Source organism: Cavia porcellus, unplaced genomic scaffold, assembly GCF_034190915.1.
Source record: "Cavia porcellus strain 051 isolate PalLab524CR breed Dunkin Hartley unplaced genomic scaffold, mCavPor4.1 scaffold_9, whole genome shotgun sequence".
Classification (NCBI taxonomy): Eukaryota; Metazoa; Chordata; class Mammalia; order Rodentia; family Caviidae; genus Cavia; species Cavia porcellus.
Genome location: NW_026947492.1, coordinates 63,769,098 through 63,793,094, shown reverse-complemented (window position 1 = coordinate 63,793,094; position 23,997 = coordinate 63,769,098). Strand labels below are relative to the sequence as shown.

Genomic DNA, 23,997 nt, shown 5'->3' with positions numbered 1-23,997 from the left:
ACCCAAGTGTCCATCAACTGAGGAATGGATAAAAAAGTTGTGGTATTTCTATACAATGGAGTATTATTCAGCTATAAAGAAGGATCACATTGAGATATTTATCAATAAATGGGCGCAGCTTGAGACCATACTCATAAGTGAAATAAATCAATCTCGCATGTATGAATACCGATTCAAATATATAAAAATATGTGGTAATCATGATTCCCCATTATGTGGCCTTGAAGCCTTATAAAGTTTTCACTTATCAATTAGAAAGGGTTTATTCTGGGCTTCTTGATATGGAAATATTTGAAGCTATAGTATATGAAGTTTTATACAAATATTTCAAGGAAAAAGACAGACACTATGGTAACTACTATTCTTTAAAAAAATTATTTAGTTATTTCTTATGTTTATTTTAATTAAGGGAAAAATTTAAAAAATTAGGATATATAATAGTAACTCTTTTTGATTTCCTATTAACTTGTTTTGAAGTCCTGTAATACTCCCACGATCTTGTTTTGACTGATTAGACTCTGTTCCATTCTGTGCGATAGTATCAAGTCTGAGGGTATAGGCAACTACTTTGAAGGCAATAAGATTCACAAAGATGCCCATTCTGGTTTGACTATTGTCTCCTTTGGAAGTCCTGTAATGTTTACAATGCCTAAGTTCTATTGGTCTTGTTCTCTACTGTTTTGTCCAACTTTATAATATCTAATGAGATAGACAATTCTTTTTAAGGAAACAAGAGACAACGTTGATAACCATTGTTAATAACCTTGTACTCTGTTCTACATCATGTGCTATGTCTATCCTTGGTTTTGACTGACAGCTTTGTTTTGCCATATTTGACTTTATTCTCTCCCCCCCCCCAAAAAAAGTAATAAGAACTAAGGAGTAATAAAATCCAAAATGTGTAAATTTTGTTGTAAAAAAGAGAGGGAGGGAAAAAAAAGAGCTCTAACGGATATAACAGCAAGTGTGTTTAGGGGTGTTAAATAGCTGACTATATTAATGTTTTGGATCATTGAACACAGCTGTTTGCAGTCTCTCTGTTTGAATGTCTACTTTGTATTCTTTGATACTGTGATTTGAGCAACTATTTCCAGATGATAATATGTAATCTATTAACAGGTGATTTCTTACTGTTATGTTTTTTTTTGTAGTTCTGTATTATGTGTAACCTTACACTGCTTTGTTTTGTTTTGTGTTTTTCTCTTTTTCCTCTTAAATAAAAAAAAAGAGTATATTGGTCAAGTGGAACCATTTGTATTTAAAAATAAAAATAGAACATTTATATTTTGGAATGTATTGTTTCCATAAAAACATCTTGCCTGACATTAAATAAGGCTTAAGATATATCTAAAGTATTTAAAATGCCAAAAAACTTTTAGTATTTAACCCTAAATACAAATATAAAATATAAATAGCATATATCAGTATGTGAAGATAAAGCACAAAATAATTTCTAAATATTAATTATATCATGGGAATGAATTTTAGGGGCTATGTGTCAATTTTAGGAGCTATGTACCAATTTATGAAGTATTTTTAAACAAAAAGATACAGCTGAAATACCTAAGTGCTAAAACAAAGTGCTAAAACCTAAGTGCTAAAACAAAGAGAATAGGCTGCCATTGGGACTCTCCCATTGGTAGTCAGCACAAGTGGGGAGAGGCAGCAGCCCAGCTCCATGTGCATGCAGGCCACCATAGGGACTCTCCCTTGGGTAACCAGCATAGGCAAGGAGAAGCAGCAGCCAGCCCCATCACTACAGGCCTGTTGATCATCACTGCCTTCTGACACCTGTAGCCAGTTTAGGAGTAGGAAAATGAGTTAATCAGCCAGTGACACCTTGGAAAAGCTGTGAGCGGCTGGAGAAGCCCACCCTGTGCTCCACTGCCTTCCCAGAACCCTGGGTTAGGTGAAATACAGGTAGGTGCCTGACTCACTCCCCTACACTATAGATGGATAACCAACACATGAAATGCCGGACACCCCGCAACCTGCTCCTCCAGAGAAACCCAGGAAAATCTCAAAACAAAGGAGCAAGAGGCAATCTCTTGTCTCCAGTGCAAACAGAACAAGTCCAGAAGACTTAGACATGGAAGAAAGTGGAAATCACACACCTGAAATTTCTGGGATAATGGCAACTGACAAAAAGAAGCCACTTCATGAGGTGAAAAAAGAAATCAGTTCAGAAATAATATTTCAGGTAAAAGAAGAAATAACAAACATAATAAAAGGGCTGCCTAGTATATCTTTTAAAAAAAAACATAGATTTTTAAAAAGAGGCCAATAGGAGAATGAGGGAAACCTTGAGTGAACAGTATAGAAAAGAATCAGAATGCATGAAACAGACATAAAGAGACAGCCAAGAAACTAAAAACTCCATTGAAAGCTGGCAAAATGACTTTAAAGAAACTAAAGATAGACTTTCAAACTCTGAAGACAGGATTGCAGCTAACAATCATGAAAGGAAACATCTCTTTAAAATAACAATGAACCAAGAAATAACAATTCAATGGCTGCAAGACAACACAAAGAAAAATAATTTCAGATGGACAAGTGTTAGTGAAAAAGCAGAGTTCAACACAAGTGACATAAAGAGACTATTTACAGAAGTAGTAGCAGAGAACATCCCAAACATGGATAAAGGACCTATCACACAGATAAGTGAGGCATATAGACCTCCAACTAGCCATATCCAAGTAAATCTTCACCCAGACATATAATAATCAAGATCCCAGAAATTCAACACAAGAACAGAATTTTTTTTGTCTTTTTGAGACAGGGTCTCATCCTGCATTTCAGGCAAGCCTTGGGCTCACTTCATAGTCCAGACAGGTCTCAAACTTGCACAGATCCTCAGCCTCCCAAGTGCTAGGAATACAGGAGTGCACCACCATGCCCAGCAGACTGAAACCAGATCCATGCCTATCATCATGCACAAAACTAAAGTTTAAATGGATCAAAGACCTAAATATTAAAACAGAAACACTAAATCTACTAGAAAACAAGGCCGGTGGAATTCTTGGAGATATAAGGGTAGGCAGAGAATTCATGAAAAAATGCAAACTGCATGGAAAACACTTGAAAGAATCAACAACTGGGTTCTCATATTATTGAAAAGTTTTTGCACTTCAAAATAAATCACCAACAGAGTGAAAAGAAAACCTACAGAATGGGAAAGAATTTTAGCCAGCAACCCCTCAGACAAAGGACTTATATTGAGAACATATAAAGAATTGAAAAACATCAAGCCCTCCAAATCAAAAATCCTCTCCAAAAATGGGTATCTGAGATGAACACACAGTTCTCAGATGAAGATATACAAATGGCAAATAAATACATGAAGAAATGTTCACCATCACTGGTCATTTGAGAAATGCAAATTAAAATAGCATTGAGATTTCATCTCACTCCGGAAAGAATAGCTGCTATCAAAAAGTCAACTGATAATAAATGTTGGTGAGGCTGTGGGGGAAAAGAAACACTGCTCCACTGGTAGGAATGTAGACTGGTGCAACCACTATGGAAATCAGTATGGAGAATTCTCAGAAGACTACAATTGGAAGTTCCATTCAACCCAGCTATTCCCTTCATGGGTATTTTCCCAGAGAAACTGAAAAGGTCATATCACAGTGATATATGTGCACCCATGTTCATAGCAATATAATACGTAATAGCTAAATCTTGGAAACAACCAAGATGCCCATCAACTGCAGACTGGATGAATAACATGTGGTATTTTTATACAATGGAATATTACTCAGCTATAAAAAAGGATGATCTTGAGGCCTTCATAGGCAAATGGAGACAACTTGAGGCTATCCTCACAAGTGAAATAAATAAGAATCATATTTTTAAATATCACATTGTGTTTCTAGGGTAAAAAGTAATAAGAACTGTAGAAGTAATAAAACCCAAAATGTGTAATTGCTATTGTAAAAGAGAGAGAAAAAAGAAAGTGCTCTACAGGGTATAACTGCATATATTTTTAAGTGTGTAGGATTGATAACCATATTACTAAGCTTTTGTTGAATAGTTGAACAGAACTGTTAGCAGTCTCACTGTTTAAATGTCTACTTTGTTTGCTTTACTTTTGTAACTTGAACAACTATTTCTAAGAAAACAATATGAATTTATCAACTATTGATTTCTTACTGTTTATTTTTTTGAAATTATGTATTATTTCCACCCGTTTTCTATTTTGTTTTTTTTTTTTTTTCTTTAAATAAAATTTTTTAAAAACTGCAATACTTGTCTAGTATGAACTTAGCTTTGGGGCCAATCTCTAAATAAACAAATAAATGAATAAGTATTAAAATATAGAAATAAGCCAAGCTGGCTTACAGCCACCTGTACAAAATGGGTTACTCTTGCCACCACCACCACGTGGAGCCGCAGCACCAGCACTATATGAGGTACAGCTAGTGCTGAGCTGTCCCAAGAAGTGAAAAACAAATAGGAAGACACACAGGGTGAATTCTGTGTCAACCTAGCTACACTGTGGTGACAGTCGTTTGGTAAAACATCAGCTAGATGTTCTTATGAGGGGAATCTTAGAAGTCATTGTACTTAAATCAGTAGGCTAAGTAAAACAGAAAACATCTATGATACAGGTGGGTGTCACCCAATCACCTGAGCACCCAGGAGAAAGACAGGAGTCTCTGAAGGAAGAAAAAGGATTCTCCCTCCAGGCTCAACATAGAAAATTTGTTCATGCATGTCCGTAACTATAGACTATAGTATCATCCCTGGCCTCACTCCCAGCCTATTGGTCTGTCATCCAAGTTTCACACTTGCCAATTCTTCTCCAATCCTCCCTCCGCTCTCCCACTTCTCTCATATCTCTCAGATCTGTTGCTATACACAACTCTAACGCAGGCAGATGTTAAGAAAATGTATCACTGAGAGTATTTTAATTGAACTAGAACCTGAAAGAGGCAAGAGACTCAGTCATGCAGATATATTGGTAAAAAGAAACAAAGCATAGGAAACAGTACATACAAAGCTGCTGAGACAGGAAACCCCTGGCTGGAGAGTTTTAGGGGTAACCAGAGTAATAGCAAACAAAGCAAAATAAAGAACAAAGCAAAAACTAATAATTAGGAAATGAGATTAAAGGTTAACAACAAAATTAGGTAGGGCTTGTAAATCCTTCAAAAGACTTTGGCCCTTACACTAAAGTCCCACTAGGGCACTGTCAACAAAAATTTTGGAATCTCTATTTCCATCTTGATAGCATTATCATAAAATAATTAGCTATTGAGGGAAGAAGGTAAAAGAAAAGATCTCCAATTAGTACTAATGATTGAATAATTTTATGGTATAATTAACTCACTGGGTTATTCACTTAAAAATGAGATTTTAAGATATGTCCTGAAATTGTTGTTGTGATGAAGTAAAATAAATTTTTAAATGAATGGAAATGTGAGATATTCAGAGAAAAGTACAGAGCCAGGTTAGAAGATCCTGAATGATATTGTGTATGACAAGAAGACAAAAACTGAAGATAAACCTAGATAATCTGAATAAAACGTCTTTAACTGATAAGAGGAAGGTACTACAGGAAGGAGTTGGAAGGTAAATAAGAAAAGAAGGTTTGCAGCAAGTCAACTTTGAGATATTTACTAGACATACAAGTACATATGTTAAGCATAAGTTAGAAATACAACTCTAGAACAAATTAGAGATTAGATCTATAAATGTAGGAGAGCTTAGCATATTGATGAATCTTTAGCCATAAAAATATAATAGACTATGAAGTAATTATACAAATAAGGAGTAAAGTTTCCAGAACTGAGCTGAGAAATTTTAGGTCAAAGAAATGAGGAAAATCTACCCAAGAAATCCGAATACTTGTTGTAAAAAGATCATAAGAACACAAGGAGGGTGATGAGGAAACAGTTTCAAGAAAGTATATTTGAATTAACAAAACACTGCCATTACATCTAGGAAGATGAGGATGAATGTTAACTCTTCTTTCAGCAGTGTGAAAATCAAGGTTCTATTTAAATGAAAGATATATATATATATTTGTTAAATGAAACTTTTGAGCTATTTCAAAAATGAGAACTAGGGGCTATTACCATTTCAACATTTATTCCATCTCACCCTTGCTTGTGAGTTCAGGAATGATCACTTAGCTAATCTGCTTCTGGAGTGATTGGGAAGGGCACTTTTTGTTAGACATTTATGCATCACAACCCAGCTAGAATAAATGCACATGTGTCCCCAAAAAGAAAAAACTAAAGGTTATCATGACCCTACTTAGTGCAGTTTCAGTGAGATGGAGTGTGTAAAGCCAAAGGGGAAAGAGATGGAGAGAAAAAGGGGACAGTGATTCAAGCCTGCTTTGCACAAGGCAAAGAGCAGAAATGAACAATGCTTACAGGTGAATATGATTTCAAGGGCTATTATAGATTTTTCTTTTCTTTGTTACACTTTTATAGTGGGTTACTCATAATGTAAACAGGACAAACTAAAACCTTGAAGATGTACAGAACACAACAGTAGAAGACAATGTTCTATGTTTAATGAGGTGAAATTTGTTCAAAACATAAAATACTCAGGAAAGGATAGCTCTGTAATTCCAAGACAGGACATTGTCATACAGTCACGTCCTCCAATTCTGTAGTCCAAACTTGCACAAGTAACTTTCACAAACAGATATAGTGAAGTGGTCTGATGTATATCTGAATTCTGTAGTCAGAAAGTCAAATGTCTCCCAACGGAATAATATTTAATGTCAGATTAGAAATTTGGAAGAAACCAGAACAAAAGCCAGGGTGTAATTGTTCTAGGCACATCAACACGTGGAGTCCATTGAGTAGCACCTATCTGCTTCCATATACTGATGCTAAAGCTCAATTCATATACGGAAAAAACACTTGAGAAAAAAGAACATCAGATTCCAACATATATCATTTCTGTCCTCTACACAATATATGAACCACCTGTGTAGTCTTGGCTCCATAAATGATGGGATTCAGCATAGGTGGGACCAGAATGCAGACATTAGAGAGCAAGATGTGGATATGGGGTGCAATGTGGTATCCAGTCTCTGAGTGAGGATTGTGAAGATCCTGGGAACATAAAAGAGAGCAATGTTTGTAGCGATTAAATGCCATCACCAGCAAGATCCCTGACTCAGGGATGAAGAGCTGAGTGATGCAGCGATCTAGGGAGATCTCTCCAGCCCTGAACCAGAAGATGGCCAACATCTGAGGAATCGTTGAGGTGGATAAGACAATGTCTGCTCCTGCCAGCATGCAGAGGAAGAGGTACATGGGTCCATGGAGACTCTGCTTTGTGAAGATAACGAATATGAGCAGGCTGTTTCCAAACAAAGCAGTCACACAGAAAATGTTCAGAAAGGGAGAGAAATGTTCATGTGCAGATCGTCCAGGCCAACAATGCCCAGCGAGCAGAAGACTGTGTGACTGACACTTGTGTGGTTAGAGATACTCATATCCGAAACATATGACCAGAAATCCTCATCTTCTATGCATAAAGAAAGTTACGATTATACTCAAAGATTTTCATGCATGCTATCAGGAGGTTTTCACACCTAAATGATTCTATCCTGTTTAAGGGTGCCAGAAACTATGGTATATAAAGATAAAATTATATGACTTGTTTCAATATAAAAAACATATATATGTATATCTGAATATACATAATGAAGTTAAAATGATTAATGTATTAGTAACATAAGAAAGTATTTACATGGGAGCACAATAGAAAGCATGGGGCTCACTATTCATATGTGTAACCGACTTAAGAGTCAATGCATGTCTGAATATGTGAGACACAGAAAGATAAATTCTGCATGATTACCTACCTATACGTGGAATATAGAGAAGCTGACCACAAAGAAGGTGAGACTGGCCGGGCATGGTGGCTCATACTTGTAATCCCAGCACTTGGTAGGATGAGCAAGAGGATTGTCAAGACTTCAAGGCCATCTTGGTCTCTGTACTGGGTTCAAGACCAACCTTAACTGCACAGTGAGACTCTGTCTCAAAAGAAAAGTTGAGAATCAATGGTGGTTTTCAGGAGATGGAGGCAGGAGTTGACGGAGTTTCCCTTAGGAGTTAAACCTTTTTTGTAACTAGTGAAAATGCGGTGACTATAGTTAACAGTAATGTACTATTTCAAATAGCTAAGAAACTAGATTTTAAATGTTTTCACCACAAAAACTGGTTAAGTATATGAGATGATAGATATATTAATTTAATTATTCCTAATGTGTACAGACATTGAAATATCATATGGTACTCAAAAATGTATACAGTTATTATTTGTGAACTAAAAGTAGTAATTTTTGGTTTTGAGGCAGGGTCTCCCTTTGTAGTTCAGGCTGGCCTTGAACTCATGGTAATCCTCTTGCCTCAGTCCCCTAAGTGTATCACACATGTGTACCACCACCCTGGACTGAAAAAATAATACCTTTTTAAAAAGACAACTTTTTAAAAAATAATACACTCCTTGTCAAGATTCATGTACTTTAGCAGAAAGCATCTACAATTTTCTAGGAAGGCTGCTAAAATACTATTCCTTTTCCAAGGACAAGACCAACAACAAACATTAGTTCATATCTTAGTCTTAAAATAGTGTGACATATCAGATATATAAATTATGAGTAGTAAATTTGGAAAAGCTTCAAATTCCAATTTATTTTTGAGTTGGACAACATTCCTGATCCTCAAATTTCTATTTTGGAAAAGTGAAGATAATATCAATGGGCCGAGATTGAGAAAAGATTAACAACACTTGGTAAAGATAATAAAACACACATGATCTCTGTATAGTACTTAAACTAAGGAGGCTGAAAAGTTCAGAAATGGTTTGTTGACCATGACACAACACAACGAGGCTCAAGTTGCTCACATGGAAAAAGGTCAGGTTCTGTTGTTACACTATAATGGTCTGTAACAGAACCCCACAAATAAAAAATGATATTATTTTGGATGTTGGAAGAAATTCAAGTAGTGTAGTAGACAGAACACTCTTTCCCTTGAAGCATCAAGAAAAAATGGAGGTAAGAGGAAGGAAATGAAAGAACAGAGATGTGTTATGTACATGTACTGACTCCACGTGAGGAATGTGATCATTGTGTAGTACAGACATGTAGTAATGAAATAAAAACATAACAAAAGAGAAAAATATTTTACATGGAATCATTTTCACTCTGACGGTTAACTTCTGGCATGATCTCTCCCCCATCCTCTCCAAATGACTAGTTAGTTAGCTACTCAAAAATAGGAGTTTGGTATAAAATACAGGTGGTAGAAAGTTTGCACTGATTCAAGCACTCACCAAATTAATATGCTACACTCCATAAATATATACAAACATCATGTGTCAGTTTTTTGAAACCTTGAACGCCTCAGGAATCTGTGTGGAATAGGTACTTTTACACCCTGGGGAAGTCACCTCTCTTTCTAATTTATGCTCTTGAGTTAAATGCCCCAATTCAGGGTACTTCAAAGACCCCTTGGAACCAGGAATGTAGCTGACTGACACATCCCCATAAGTGACTCCTCTCTCCCCTGCTCCAGCTTCATAAGGGGTCTAATCATCTATCTGGACATGAACTATCAGTTATCTGTCAGTGTTCCCAAATTCACTGTGTCTTTTCTAAGGTCTCTGTTAATCCCCCACAATCCAGTACACTGAAGTAAAATTTATTTCCTCAATTGTGATAAATATTGTATGGGAGCAATAAGGATCATGACAGGAAACACAAATGCACACATTTAAGTATCTCAGAGTGCACAGCCACCAGGATCGTGGGCTGACATGGAAGTTGAACATTTCCCTGGACAGGGTCTGAGCTCCTTAGAACACCAAGTGCTAGAGAGATTCCAGGTGCCCACAATGTCTTCATGCACCACCCCAAGCAGCACTTTTTATCCTATTACAGTCCGCACTTTTGACTTTGGCCCAGTGGTGTATTCATGACAGGGGGAGGGAAGTGAAGGTAGGTAGAAGGCATTTCATGGTATTTATCAATAACATAGGGGGAAATAGTTCTTTCTTCACTTCAACAGACTACTAACAAGGTTTCTTTCTATATAGAATTGAAAGAAATGTACAGAACTGTCTCTCACAAACCAGCGTGAGCTGGCTCCAGCACATCACCCCCATTCTGCACACTTACCACCAGGCAAAAGTCTTAATACTTACAGCCATCTTCCTGAGTACCTGAAACCCCAGAGCAGCAAGGCTTCCTCCTGAAATTTCATTCCACAGCAACAAAAGTATCACTGACCTCCCTCAAAAGGAATTCTCATGGTCGAGAATGGAAGGAGTCACAAGAGGACTCTGAGCAAGGGGCAGCAGGGATCAGAGATTTAATACGTTTGCCTATGGATGCCACAGTGCATTAGTGCACCAGGGATCTCAAACTTAATGCACATGGATCAAATCATTATACTTCCTCAGTCTTGTGCAGACCATCGCCAGCCACAGCATCACCCCTGGATTATACAGGTACTGAGTTATTTTTCAATAAATACAATGTTTGCTTTGCTTTGTGAAATATCTCATTTCAGTGACCATTAATAAATATTAATCTAATCAACTCGTGCAACTTGAAAATCAATGTTACTGTTTTTTGAAGTCTTACTTTTTAGGTCAATTTCATTTTATAAAAAGATACATAGGCTGGGTATGGGAGCACACATCTGTATTCAGCACTTTTAGAGACTGAGGTAGTAATATTGCAAGTATAAGCCAGCTTGTCAATTAGCAACTTAGTGAGACATTGTCTCAAATTAAATTTTAAAAAATGCAAAATGGCTGAGAATGAAGCTCAGTGTGAAGACTCTAGGTTCAATACCTAACACCATAAGAGAAGAAGGAGGAGGAGGAAGAGAAGAAGGAAAAGGAAGAAGAGGAAGAGGGGAGAGGGAGGGTTTCAAAGGAGAAGAGGAAGCAGAGAGAGGAGAGAAAAAGGATCAGAAAAATTGCTTAGTACAGAGTTCCTGTAGACTGTTTCTCTTTATTAACATTTTACACTAGTAGGATCCATGTAGTACATTGAATAAACCAATATTGACGTGATTACATTAACAATTTGCTTCCGTTAGCTGTTATTCACTGTCCTTTTTCTATTCCAGCATCTCACTAGAGTTACCATAATTTCTTTTTAGGCTGCCCTTTCCCGTGTACATTTGTGTGCATGGGGTGTACGTGTGTGTGTATGATCTTGACAGTTTTGATCAGTATCACTCATGTATTCTTGTGAGGTGAGCAAAAACATAGAATGAAATCCTCAGGACCTCAGGGCAGAAACCTGACAACAAAACACAACTGTAACCCTAAATTTTAGCACCCCCACTCGCCCATCCCCCATCAGATGCTGTGATATTTAAAGGAGGTTGTCAACTTCAGTGGCTTGGGGACCACCCAAGGGATTGTTGAAGCGCTCTTCTGGGCATATCTGGGTGAGTCACGGAGCCCTGGCCTTGGAGTCTGTATCTGGTCCCTTGTCCCTTTCTCAGTGGTGCTGTTCCTCTGCTCTGCTTCCTGCCTCAATGAACTAAACAGCTTTGTAATGACTTGCCCTTCTACCATGTTGTTTCTGCCTTGAAGCCAAACAAATTGCTTCCTCCTTTAAGTTGTGACTGAGGAGTATTTGTTCCCAGCAGCAGGAAAGATAACCAATACAGATGTGTTGAAGCCAGTAGTTTGGAATTATTCTAGTTTAAAAAGACTACCTGCAAATATTTATTGAAGAGACTGCATTTTAAAAGGTCTGTTGTTTTTCAGGAATGGAATAGATCTGAATGCAACCCAATCACGCTTAAGCTAATGTTTATTTTGCATCACTTTATGCCACATGGAATGCTATTTATATTGGTATGAATAATTTAATTTAATATCCCATTCGTTGATTCTTGGTATCATTTCTAGAGCTATTGAATGTCTATTCACGAAGTCGTTGTCTATGTTTAAGGCTTCAAGTTTTCCCCTATTTATATTCCTGTGGTTTCAGTATTTTTGTCTTAATATCTGGGTCACTGATTCATTTTGATTTGATGTTAATACAGAGTGAGAGATACAGTTCTAATTTTATTCTTCTTCATGTAGATAACCAGTTTTACCAGCACCATTTGTTACAGAGTCTACATTTTATCCAGTGCATGCTTTTGGCCCCTTTGTCAAAGATCAGATGGCTAAATATGAATGGCATAATTTCTGTGTCTTCTATACTTTTCCATTGATCTACATGTCTATTTTTGTGCCAGATTGTTTTACTCTAGCTTTGTAGTATAACTTGACCCATGGGATTATCGTGCCTCCTGTTTTGACTCTTCTGGATCTCTTCCAATTCCAAAGAAATTGTGGTATTTTTTTCTGATTCTGTGTGAAAAGTGATTTGATATTTTGTTCATGTTTGTATGAAATCTACATATCATTTCTGTAATATGGCCATTGTGGTGATTCTGCTCCTCTTGGGAATTGTAGTTCAAGGAAACAGATCCAAATAGCTCTGAAGAAGTGCAACAATGGGTTAGTCAGCTTTGCATTGCTGTGGCAAAGTGTGGGAGAATACTAACAAGGAAAGTTTTATTTCTGAAGTGTCAGTCTGTGGCTGGCAGGCTCCCAGACTGAGACAGTATAGCACAAGGGACTGTTGGAGCAAAGCTGCTCATCTTATGGCAACCAAGATGTAGAGAAACAGAGAAGAAGGGGCCAGGGATGAACTATAAGCCCCAAGGACACAACCCCATGAGCCACTCTTTTCAATTAGACTCTGCCTCTTAGTTTCCATAAACTCCCAATAGTGCCATCAAATTACTAATCTACTGATGAAGTTAGAGGCTTCATGATATAATGATCTTCCAAAGGCCACCTACTGGCAAACAAGCCTTTAGCACATGACGTGGGGGACATTTTAGTTCCAAACCATAACAACCAGTGGATCTTAGATTGTGCAGGACTTCTAACAAGGAAAAGCTGAGGACAAAGGAAATTATACAAGTTACATGAAAAGAAATATAAATGATACAAAGAAGTTATCCTAGCACTAGGCTACATCTCACTATGGTATACAGGACTGATTGCTAGGACTGTCTGGTGACATGGCAGACACTGCTACAATGTTCACTAACATTTTACAGGCCTGTTCAAAAGCTCACATTCCTATCCCAATTCAAAGTCCATGTTTCTCAGGCATTAGTCTGCTATGTACACAAAATCTGTTTTCTTCTTGACCTCCCTTGTAAAGTGCTTTTAAATGTTATTTTGTTACTATCTTTTATTTCATAGATCTTATGGTTAAAGGTCAAAGGGCTATGAAATAAAATAACATAGTTAAGGTCAAGTCTCTCTAAAGTGGAGCTAAGATTTCAAGAGGACAACACTCATACCTACTAAAATGTAAGCTACAGGTGTTCTCACTTACACCTTTTTTGAGATCCACCAAACATAGTAAATGCTCAGTAAATATTTCTTGGCTCAGTAAAGGCTGAGGATTATTTCCCATTAGGATTCATTGCTGATTCCAATGCAGCAAGGAGATTTTATTAAGTATACTTTCAGACCTAGGATTACATGATAAAAATTATAGCTTTGAAGTTATTTCACTTTTTAATAAGACAAGGTCTTGCTGCCCACATTGAAATACTATGACTATTTATAAGTACTATACTCATTTTTTTTTACTTTTTTTAAATGGATACTGGGGATCAAACTCATGACCACCTGCTTGCAAGGCAGGTGCTTATGCTGCTAAGCTAAATCCCCAGCCCCAAGTACTATACTTACAGCTGCTACCAACTAACATGAGTAGCCTGGTGGTCTCCCTTTTCTACGAGCTTACCATATGGATGCCGAACTTAGCACAAATACCCAGTTTGCACACCACACTAAAGGCTCAAACTCTTAGTCTCAGATCATCAACTTGTCCCACCTTCCCAAGAAACTGGCTCATGTCACCGCTTCAGGTTATAGAAATTATGACTTAAAATTATTTTAATTAAGTTTATTGATACATTTTATATACACATACTGATCATGTTCATAATGAATTTATACCTGTACATGATGTATTTTGATATCTCTTTTTTCACCACTTCCCTTTCCTCCCTTCAGCCCGTCTTCCCCTCTCTATTAACAAATACTTGTTTCCACTTTATACCATTTTACTGTTTTTTCTTTTCCTTTCCTTCCCCTCTTCCCTACCTTAGTTCTTCTTTCCTATTGAAACATTTCCTCCCATTTCACAATATCTGTTGTACATTTTGGTCCTTATTTACTCTTTCAGTTTCTCACACCAAGGAGATAATGCAATGTTTACATGCATGAGAAGGTTTATTTCACTTGAGTAGAGTCTCAAGTTGCATCCATTTTCCTAGACACGACTTGAACTTTTCCTTCTTTATGGCTGAGTAGTACTCTATTACATTTTAAAATCTCCTTTATCCACTCCTTGGTTGATGGGCATACCACCTACGAGCCAACACAGGCTGGGAAAAGCAGCAAACATCCCTGCACCAATACACCCAGTGGCCGCCTTCAGATATCCATAGCCAGCACTGGCTAAAAGAACCAAACAGTCTTACTGCAGAGAAATTGTAGTCAACACGGGAAGTGCCTGGGACCCCACTACACACTTGTCTGGAGGAACCCAGGAATATGTCAAGGCAAAGAAGCAAAAGGCAGAATCTTGCCTCCATCCCAAGCATAGCTGGTCCAGGAGATATAAACATGGAAGAGATCGGGAAGCACATGCCTGATGGCAACTGAAGTAAAGAAACAACTTCATGAGGCTATAAAAGAAATTAGGACAGAAATACTACCTCAGGTGAAAGAAGAAATGAAAAGCAAAATAAAAGCATTGCTAAACAACTTTACAGAAGACATAGATCTAAAAATTAGAGAAGCATAGGAAAATGAGGGAAATCTTGAATGAACAATACAAAAAAGATTTAGAATGCATGAAACAGATTCAAAGAGATATCCAGGAAATTAAATACTCCACTGAAAGCTGGAAAATGACTTGAAAGAAACTAAAGACTGACTTTCAAACCTTGAAGACAAGTTTGCAGCTTGCAATCATGAAAGGAAAGATTTCTTTAAAAAAAATAAACAAAAAACAAGGCACCAGGAAGTAACAATTCAACAACTACAATACAACCCAAAGAAACATAACTTAAGAATAATAGGTGTGAGTGAAAAAGCAGTGATCAACATAAGTTGTAGGGAGTGGCGCGACAGCCCCATTGCTGCCTCCCTGCCTCCCTCTCCTATAGGCACATGATGCACCTGCCTACATTAACCATAATCCTCTCCTGCTTATGTCACATACCCAGATGTGACAATGACCCATCAGAAACCACCCCGTAGCCTCTTCCTGTCTCATCAGCCCTCCCTTGGCCCATAAAAGATGCGACCACTTCCTGAATAAACGAGACTTGATTGGACTCCTCAACTTGTCTCCATCTCTCTTTGTCTCCCACCCTGCTTTATTCATCCCCATTCCCCCTCCAGGTATATACCCCACAGATTGATCCACGGGCTGGATCAAGTGGCACCCAATGTGGGGCTCCTGGCACAGGGGAGTCAACAAGGGAGCCGTTCGAGAATGCCGGCTAAAAGTTAAAGCAAATTGAATCAAGGACCGAGGCCTGCGCAGACAACCGCCCGACGTGCCACCTGAGTCACGGTGAATGAACGGCAACCCCATCCCCTTTCCCCAACATGGGTCAAGCATTGTGCGAACATGAATTGTTCGTGGAAGGCCTTAGCAAGGCATTAAAGACAAGAGGGGTAAGCGTTAGAACAAAAGAATTGTTGCAGTATTTTCAGTTTATCCATAAAGTTTGCCCTTGGTTTCCCCTAGAGGGCTCTATAGATACCAAGAGGTGGAAAAGAGTAGGAGATGCTCTAAAAGATTATTATAGGGTCTTCAGTCCTGAAAAGGTTCCAGTGACCACCTTTGCATACTGGAATTTAATCTCTGAGCTGCTTACCCAGCGGCATGCAGATCGTCAGATTGAGGAGATGGTCGCACAAGATGAGGCTGCCCTGCGCAACTCCACTAATCCTACCCCAAAACTGTCCTCAGAAAAATCTGAAGCCTCTGACCTCTCAGTCGCAGAGGCTGATGACCTGTTAGAGATCCTCCAAGATGGCAATCTGCCACCACTTCCTCCTGTTGACATGATGGACAGGTTCCAAGATGGCGGCCCACCACCCTCCATGCCTCCGCAGCCAATTGGGGATTCATATAGGTCTTTATACCCCGGTCTCTCTGATTTTCAAGAGGTCGACTGGGAACAACTAGCACAACAAGCCTCTACATGCCATCCTGACCCTGTTGCAGCACTGGCCGCCATTAAGTGGCCTGCTGACTATGATGATGCACTTAGCATCTGCCCTCAACCTTCTAGCATACTAGCAGAATTAGAACAAAGAAAAAGGGATCTTTTAAAACAGATACAGCTAGAAAAAGAATGCCAAAATCTTTCACCTCAATTGCAGGCCCTCCGAACTACACAGCCTTATAGTGCTCCTAAGATGGTGCCTGCCTCCGGCAAGCCTCATGACGCTCTTAAAATGGCGCCTGCATCCGGCAGCCAGCCCAAAATGGTGTTTCCAGTTACAGAAGCCAATGTTCCCCCATGAGAGGGCGCTGAACCACAAGCGGTTAGGATACACACACCCCTCACTGTGACAGCTCTAAAAGACTTAAAGACTGCAGTCTCTCAATACGACCCGACTGCCGCCTATACCATTGCAGTTTTAGATTCTTTGACTCATGGCTGGATTATTCCTAATGAGTGGAAAGACTTAGCAAAAGCCACTCTCTCCAGAGGCAATTATCTATTATGGAAATCTGAATTTTTTTATCAATGCGAGGGCATAGCCAGAGATAATGCTGCATGGCAAAACCCCTGGACCCTCGCTACGCTTACAGGCTCTTCTCGGTCTGGAGGAACACAAACCAGCCAAATAGACTGCGGTTCTTGTGGCCAAGCCCTCCCCTACAGGGGGATCAACTCAAAATTGGGAATGCAAAACTAAACCTCAAATTATACCCAAACAAAATAACCAACCAGAGCCTTGTTCACAGGAGTGTAAGTCATATCAGATAGAGATGCATAGCTCCTGTTATGATGCTGTACAAGAATTACTGGCTTAGATAATGCCACTTATTTTACAACCATACTTACAAAAATAAAAATGGCAGCAGCCAGAGGAGATTGGGGCCTCAACCCCTCTGTATCAGGAAGCCCCATATGCACCCAAGCCTCCTGAAAGGGTGAAATCAACAAGCCAGTCTGTTGGTATGAGAGGGCTCCAATCCATGTCTCAGATGGGGGAGGTCCTCAAGACAAAATGAGAGAATATTATGTTGAGAAAAAACTAAAAGGACTAGAAGACAGTCTATTCCCAAAGATCAATTCCCACCCATTAGCTCTCCCCAAATCATGGGGTGTGGATTTAGGCCCACAAACTTATGATATCCTTTCAGCCACTCACCATGTACTTAACCTCACTAACCCTGCTTTAGCTCAAGACTGCTGGTTGTGCATGGCCTTAGGCACTCCTATGCCCTTAGCCATCCCCTCCAACTCAATAATTGACCCCTCTCGTGATCCACATAATTTCACCTGTAGACCTTCCCAATCATTTCTAGTCCAGCCATTAATGACAACCAACATATCCATGACCTACCTGTAGGGCTCTCCCCAAAATGATTCTACCCTTATAGATATGGGCCAACTCCTGTCCACTGCCTGTGTTCAATTTATCAATCATACAGGCCCCCTGTGCCCCCCGACAGGACACATTTTTTCTATGGTAATAATAGGGCCTATACCTATATTCCAGCCAACTAGACAGGTATATGCATAACTGCTTCCTTCCTGCCCAACATAGATATTGTCTCAGGTGACCAACCTGTCCCGGTGCCAACACTTGATTACACTGTTGGCTGCCAAAAACGAGCGGTAACACTGATCCCACTTTTGGTGGGAATGGGCATCACTGGTGCTGTAGCCACAGGTACTGCTGGCCTCACTGTTGCCTTAGATAAATATACTGACCTGTCCAACCAATTGTCTGAAGATGTTCGAGCCTCATCCTTTATGATAAAAACTCTCCAAAACAAATTAGACTCACTGGCAGAGGTTGTCTTACAAAACAGACAAGGGCTAGACCTGCTCACAGCAGAGCAGGGGGAAATCTGTCTTGCCTTACAGGAATAATGTTGCTTCTGTGTCAATCAGTCTGGTGTTGTGCGAGGCAAGCTCCAAGAAATAGAAGAACAATTTCAACAGCGATGACAACAAATGGCTGCTAACCCCTTCTCCTTGATGTGGGGGGGACTTTTCTCTTACCTAGCTCCCCTTTTGGATTCCCTAGCTTCCCTGTTGCTTCTCCTTTCTGTGGGTCCTTGTATTTTTCAGAGGATTATGACGCTCATTAATAACCGGATAGACGCGTTTATGGCAAAGCCCATTCAGGTACACTATCACCAGCTGGAGATGGCAGATCAACAAACCTACTGGGAAAGAATTCCCACAAGTGGCCCATATGATGATGTGGCCTAATTGCCGTGGGGCAATGGACAGGCAGCCAGAGACGGGCAACTAGGACATACATGTTACACCACTGGCCGCCTAAGACAGGCACAGGACCAACTGCTGTCCTGTAAGCCTATGACGGGTAAGGCCTGGTTGGGTTCATGTAATGAGGTCCTTGACTTAAGACAGGCGCTGTCCTCACAGGGCCTGCCATACTCCTGATTAAATAATATAGAAAGGGAGGAGATGTAGGGAGCAGCGCAACAGCCCCATTGCTGCCTCCCCACCTCCCTCTCCTATGGGCACATGGTGCACCTGCCTACATTAACCATAATCCTCTCCTGCTTATGTCACATACCCGGACATGATGATGACCCATCAGAAACCACCCCGTAGCCTCTTCCTGTCCCGCCAGCCCGCCCTTGGCCCATAAAAGATGCGACCACTTCCTGAATAAACAAGACTTGATTGGACTCCTCAACTTGTCTCCATCTCTCTTTGTCTCCCATACTGTTTTATTCATCCCCATCCCCCCTCCAGGTATATACCCCACGGATTGATCTGCAGGCCAGATCAACAAGTGACATTAAAAGTCTGTTTACAGAAATGATATCAGAAAGCTTCCCAAGCATGGGAAAAGGAAGTGACATTCAGATAACTGAGGCATATAGAACTCCCACTAGCCATAACCAAAATAAATCTACACCCAGACATTTAATAATCAAGGTCCCAGAAATTCAACACAAGAACAGAATATTAAAAGCTGTTAGAGAAAAGAAACAGATCAACTACAAAGGAAAACCCATAAGAATCATGACAGACTTCTCAACACAGACCATCAAGTCAAGAGGAGCTTGGAGTGAAGTACTTCAAGTTCTGAAAGAAAACAACTTCCAGTCCACATTGATGTACCCTGCAAAACTATCTTTCAAAATTAGTGGAGAAACAAGATACTTCCATAACAAAGAACGACTGAAGGAATTCATGACCACCAAATCAATCCTTCAAAAAATACTGAAAGACATTCTGGGCCAAGATTTTTTTTAAAAAGACCATGGTTCCAGGAACAGTGACAGAGGGGGATCACCAAGTGGGGCAGACAATGGAATGGAGGGGGAAGTAGACAACCAACAACAGGAAAATAGCATGGCAGATATGAGGCAGAGCATGTTGGCCATAATAGATAATATAGATGGCTTCAATTCACCAATAAAAAGAAACACAGGCAAAGTGGATCAGGAGACAAGGTCTATCAATATGCTTTATACAAGAGACACATTTAACTCAAAGAGGGGTTTATAGACAAAGTCAAAGGAGCAAGAACAATAATCTATGTGACAGGGAACCAAAAAAAGGTGGAAGTAGCTTGCCCATCAGTTGCAGAGTGGATAAGAAAGACATGGCACTCTTATACAATACAAAGCTACTCAGCTATAAAGAAATATACCCTCAGGCTCTTGTAGGTAAATGGATACAACTTGAGATCATGCTCATGGGTGATATGATTCTGAGTCACATGGTGAATATCATGTTGTCTCCATAGTATAAAAAACTAAAGGAGTTATTGGGATACAAAATGCACAATATATATTTTGAACTTGAAGAGAGAGGAAGTGTCTAAAGAGGAAAGGCAGTGGCCATTGTTCATGATTTGAAACTCATTTTGCCTTCATTGTTCTGTTGGGTTTTATTTTGTTTTGGTTTGTATAATTTTAATATTGATGGCATGGACAGATATTTCAAAGATAACAATATATATTATGGTAGACATAGTGATTTCCTGTTATCTGCTTTGAAACCCTGTATTGCTTTAATTGTTTTGTTTTGACTGATTTTATTCTATTTTGCCTTGTTTGGTGGTATCATGTCTGATGGTATAGGCAACGAGGCAATTACTTTGAAGATAACAAGAGACATTATGGTAGCCACTGGTGTTTTATCTTCTTTTGAAGTCTGGTACTGCTTCCATTGTTTTGTATTTATTGGTTTTATTCTGTACTATTTTGTTTGATTTTATTATGCCTGATGGTATGAGTAGTTCTTTTGAAGATAACAAGAGACATTATGGTCACCATTATTGATTTCCTTGCTTTTTGTTTTGAAGCCATGTACCATCTTCATTGTTTTGTTTTGACTGATTCTATCCTATTTCATTCCATTTGGTTTTATCCTCTTTAAAACAAAAAAAAGAAAAGTAGAATAAGAAAAAACTTTATTCTCAGTATATATTTGGATGGCCACTTTAAATAAACCCTTCTCTAGAGCTAGAAGCACACAGTGATATATGTGCATGTTTAAAGTAGCACAATTTGTAATAGCTAAATCTTGAAAACAACCAAAATGCCCATCAGTCTCAGAATACATATTTAAAAAGTGGTATTTTTATACAATGGAATAGTATTCAGCTAAAGAAAGGGATAATCTTGAGGCTTTTATAAAATGGAGGCAACTTGAGACCATAGTCATAAGTGAAATAAATCAAACTCACATTTATAAATATCATATTGTCTCCCTAGTATAAAAAAATAAAAATCTGAAAGAGTAATAAGATTCAAAATGTACGATAGATTTGGAATAAGGAAAGGGAAAGAAAGTGCCCAAAAGGACAGAACTACTGGGACAGGGGAAAGGAAAAAAGGAAGAAAGGAAAAGATTACATGTATTTGGTAAACATATACAAATGTATGTATGTGTATGTATGCTAGATAGATACCTATACTACTAATCTCTCTTAGTTCATCAAAAATAGCAGTTTGTGCTGTCATTGTTTGATTGATCACTCTTATGTCTAGATTTTGTAACCTAAACAACTAGTTCTGAGATAACAATATGCAATATATTAACTAGTGTTAATTCCTTACTTTTTTCTTTTTTGAAATTCTGTATCATTTCTAGCTGTTTTTCTGTTTTGCTTTTTAAAATTTAAAAAAAAAATAGAACCAGAAGCAAATTCGTCTACATCCTGCAACAACTCATATGTGAATGTAATCTTCTCTCTACACGGAGTGATGTGTTCTTGAACTTGAACTAGAGATTACAAAAGCAGCACACAATTGATGAAAAGAGAAAACATTCCAGAAACATTTAGTAAGTAGCGTTGTTAGAATTTCACAACTAATTGAATGAAGGTCAGGATGACTCCAAAATTCTTCAAAAGGACAACTTCAAATTAAATATTGTAGTTAATTAAAGTAAATATTGAGGTAAAGTAGGAAATTTTACTTTTGTCAAATTCAATAAGCAGAAAAACATATCCTATTTTGCTACTCAACTCTGAAGCTTGGGTAAGACTTACTTGGAACTTAAAATTTCAGCAGCATCAACATATATAGAAGCAAATTAAAATATGAAATTCAATGAGGGGAAAAAATTTATGCACTCAGGAAGACTCTGGTCTCAAGCTGTTCACAGTCTAAATAATACAGGTGGTAAATACTATCACAGTGGTAAACTTAGGTTGTCAGAACCTGACAAAGAGCAACCATTCTTATGTCTTGGAATCAAAGGACTTTCTAGAGGAGGTAATACCTCACCTGGAGCCTGAAGTATGAGTGGAATCACTAAATAAAGGAAGATGGAGCAAGTATTTCAGAGAAATCAAAGACCAGGTTAAAGAAATTTCAGCCAAGAAGAGATAATGGGTCTATTCTTAGTTAATATAAAAAGTGTAAAGCAGGTAAGAAAGTGAAAACGACACTGAAGAAAAGTTTCAATTGTATTCTGAGATGTCAGCGTGAAATAATTAGATATGTATTTCAGAAAACTTAATTTAGACCCAATATTAGACAGGGAGAAACAGCCAAACCCACCCCTGTGTATCTGCCATCACTGGGACACTTGCTGCCCTCAGGTAACCAGTGTAGGCAGAGAGAAACAGTCAGATACACCCCGTGCCCCCACAGGCCACCATTGGAGATGCTTGCTTCCCATGGGCAGTCAGCATGGCCTGGGAGAATCAGACAAACATGTCCCTGTGTGCCTGCCACCACTGGGGTAGTCCCAGTGTAGCCACACAGGTCAAGAGAAGAAGCATCCCCACCACCACATGGCCACCACATGGCCATTGGGGAAGCCTCAGGTTAGCTGTACAGGTTTGGGGAAACCCATCCCATGCTCCGTTGCCTCCCCAGGAACCTGGGTTCAGAGAAAGCCGGGTGCCAGGCCCAGTCTGGCTATCGAAGGGCAGCCAATGTGGGAAGCACCTGGGGCCCCACCACAGGCGTGTCAATCTTCTCCAACTTCCACCTGAAATCAGTAGACACCCACTATTGTGTTTCTGTGTTATACCCCATGTGTTTATTTCATCTCAGTTACATTAGAAAACCAGACAGTATATACTGTGGTAGTCAATGATTCATCAATCATAGACTTGAGTGGGAATGTCCAGCTGATTTAAGACAGCGTGGATGCCAGAACAGTATAAATAGAGAATGGAAGGGAAGGATTTCAGTTGAAATCCTTCCTGGAAGGAACTTCATTGCAGCTGCTTTTCTTTGAGACAGTTTTGGTGTTCTTTCTTAGAATGTTCCTTGGCTGCTTTCTTTCTTTGAAGGAGCTTCAATCCTCATCTTCTCCTTGGACGTCATCTCCTGGTCTCCAGTGCAGACCCCTCAGCCTCCTGGTTCAGATCCTTCCACCTTTTGACACAGATATTTCAGCTTGCAGCACTCACCTTTGGGCCTTTCCAGCACAGATTTACTGGACTCCCAGCACAGATCCTTCAGCCTGCTGATAGGAAATCTCCTTTGGCTCCAGGCCCTCAACTGGATCCTTTGGGTCTCCAGCAAACAGACAAATGTCTTGCATCTACATCTAACTCTAGTAAACACAGTAATACATACACCTACTGTACTTTAGGGTACCTACAATGCCCATTAAAAAGTGAGCTTTTCTTAAACTATCTCTGTTCATGTGCATTATTTGATGTTCTTATAAAAAACCATTACAGTGCCATTATTTATTCTTTTGAAAGTGAACAGTTATTTCAGTAATAAAGCATACTAACAAACCCCATGAGTTATATTATTAAATTTAATTTACCAAATTCACTAAAGTCAGTGTCTTAGCCTAGGTTCTACGGAAAACAAAGCCTGGGAGCACTTGTTTGCTCTTACTTTATTAGATAGCAAAATCCTGTGGAGTAGATGATTTGGATAAGAACAAAAAAGCAGGGAAGCAGAGACCCAACATGAGATCGTGCTATGAACTGTGCCTCCCTGAGTGCTCAGCTGCACAGAACAACATCTAGATCCATACGCAGTGCATCTTCAAGCTCATCCCTGGGAGAGAAACAGTGAGGCGTTACCCCTGTGTTCCATCTCCCAGTGGTCCTGTGGGGCATGAACTCCCTGCATTCCCACGTTGCTGGTATAAAGGTACTGAAGCTGTCCCAGTGAATTTCTCATTGCTGGGCAAAATACTCAACACTCACACCTTCAATAATGAAAAAGTTATTTGGGGG

The 23,997-nt window shown here is 39.1% G+C and overlaps 1 protein-coding gene across 1 annotated transcript in view; it reads left to right on the top strand.

The window, feature by feature from the left end:
- Positions 1-15,705: 15,705 nt before the first annotated feature.
- The window catches only part of LOC100717061 (T-cell ecto-ADP-ribosyltransferase 1-like), a 36,702-nt gene continuing 28,410 nt past the window's right edge, over positions 15,706-23,997 (top strand). Inside the window, 3 exon segments of the mRNA XM_063255610.1 lie at positions 15,706-15,774; positions 15,982-16,346; positions 22,667-22,790. Of these exon segments, the coding sequence (XP_063111680.1) occupies positions 15,706-15,774; positions 15,982-16,346; positions 22,667-22,790 (558 nt within the window).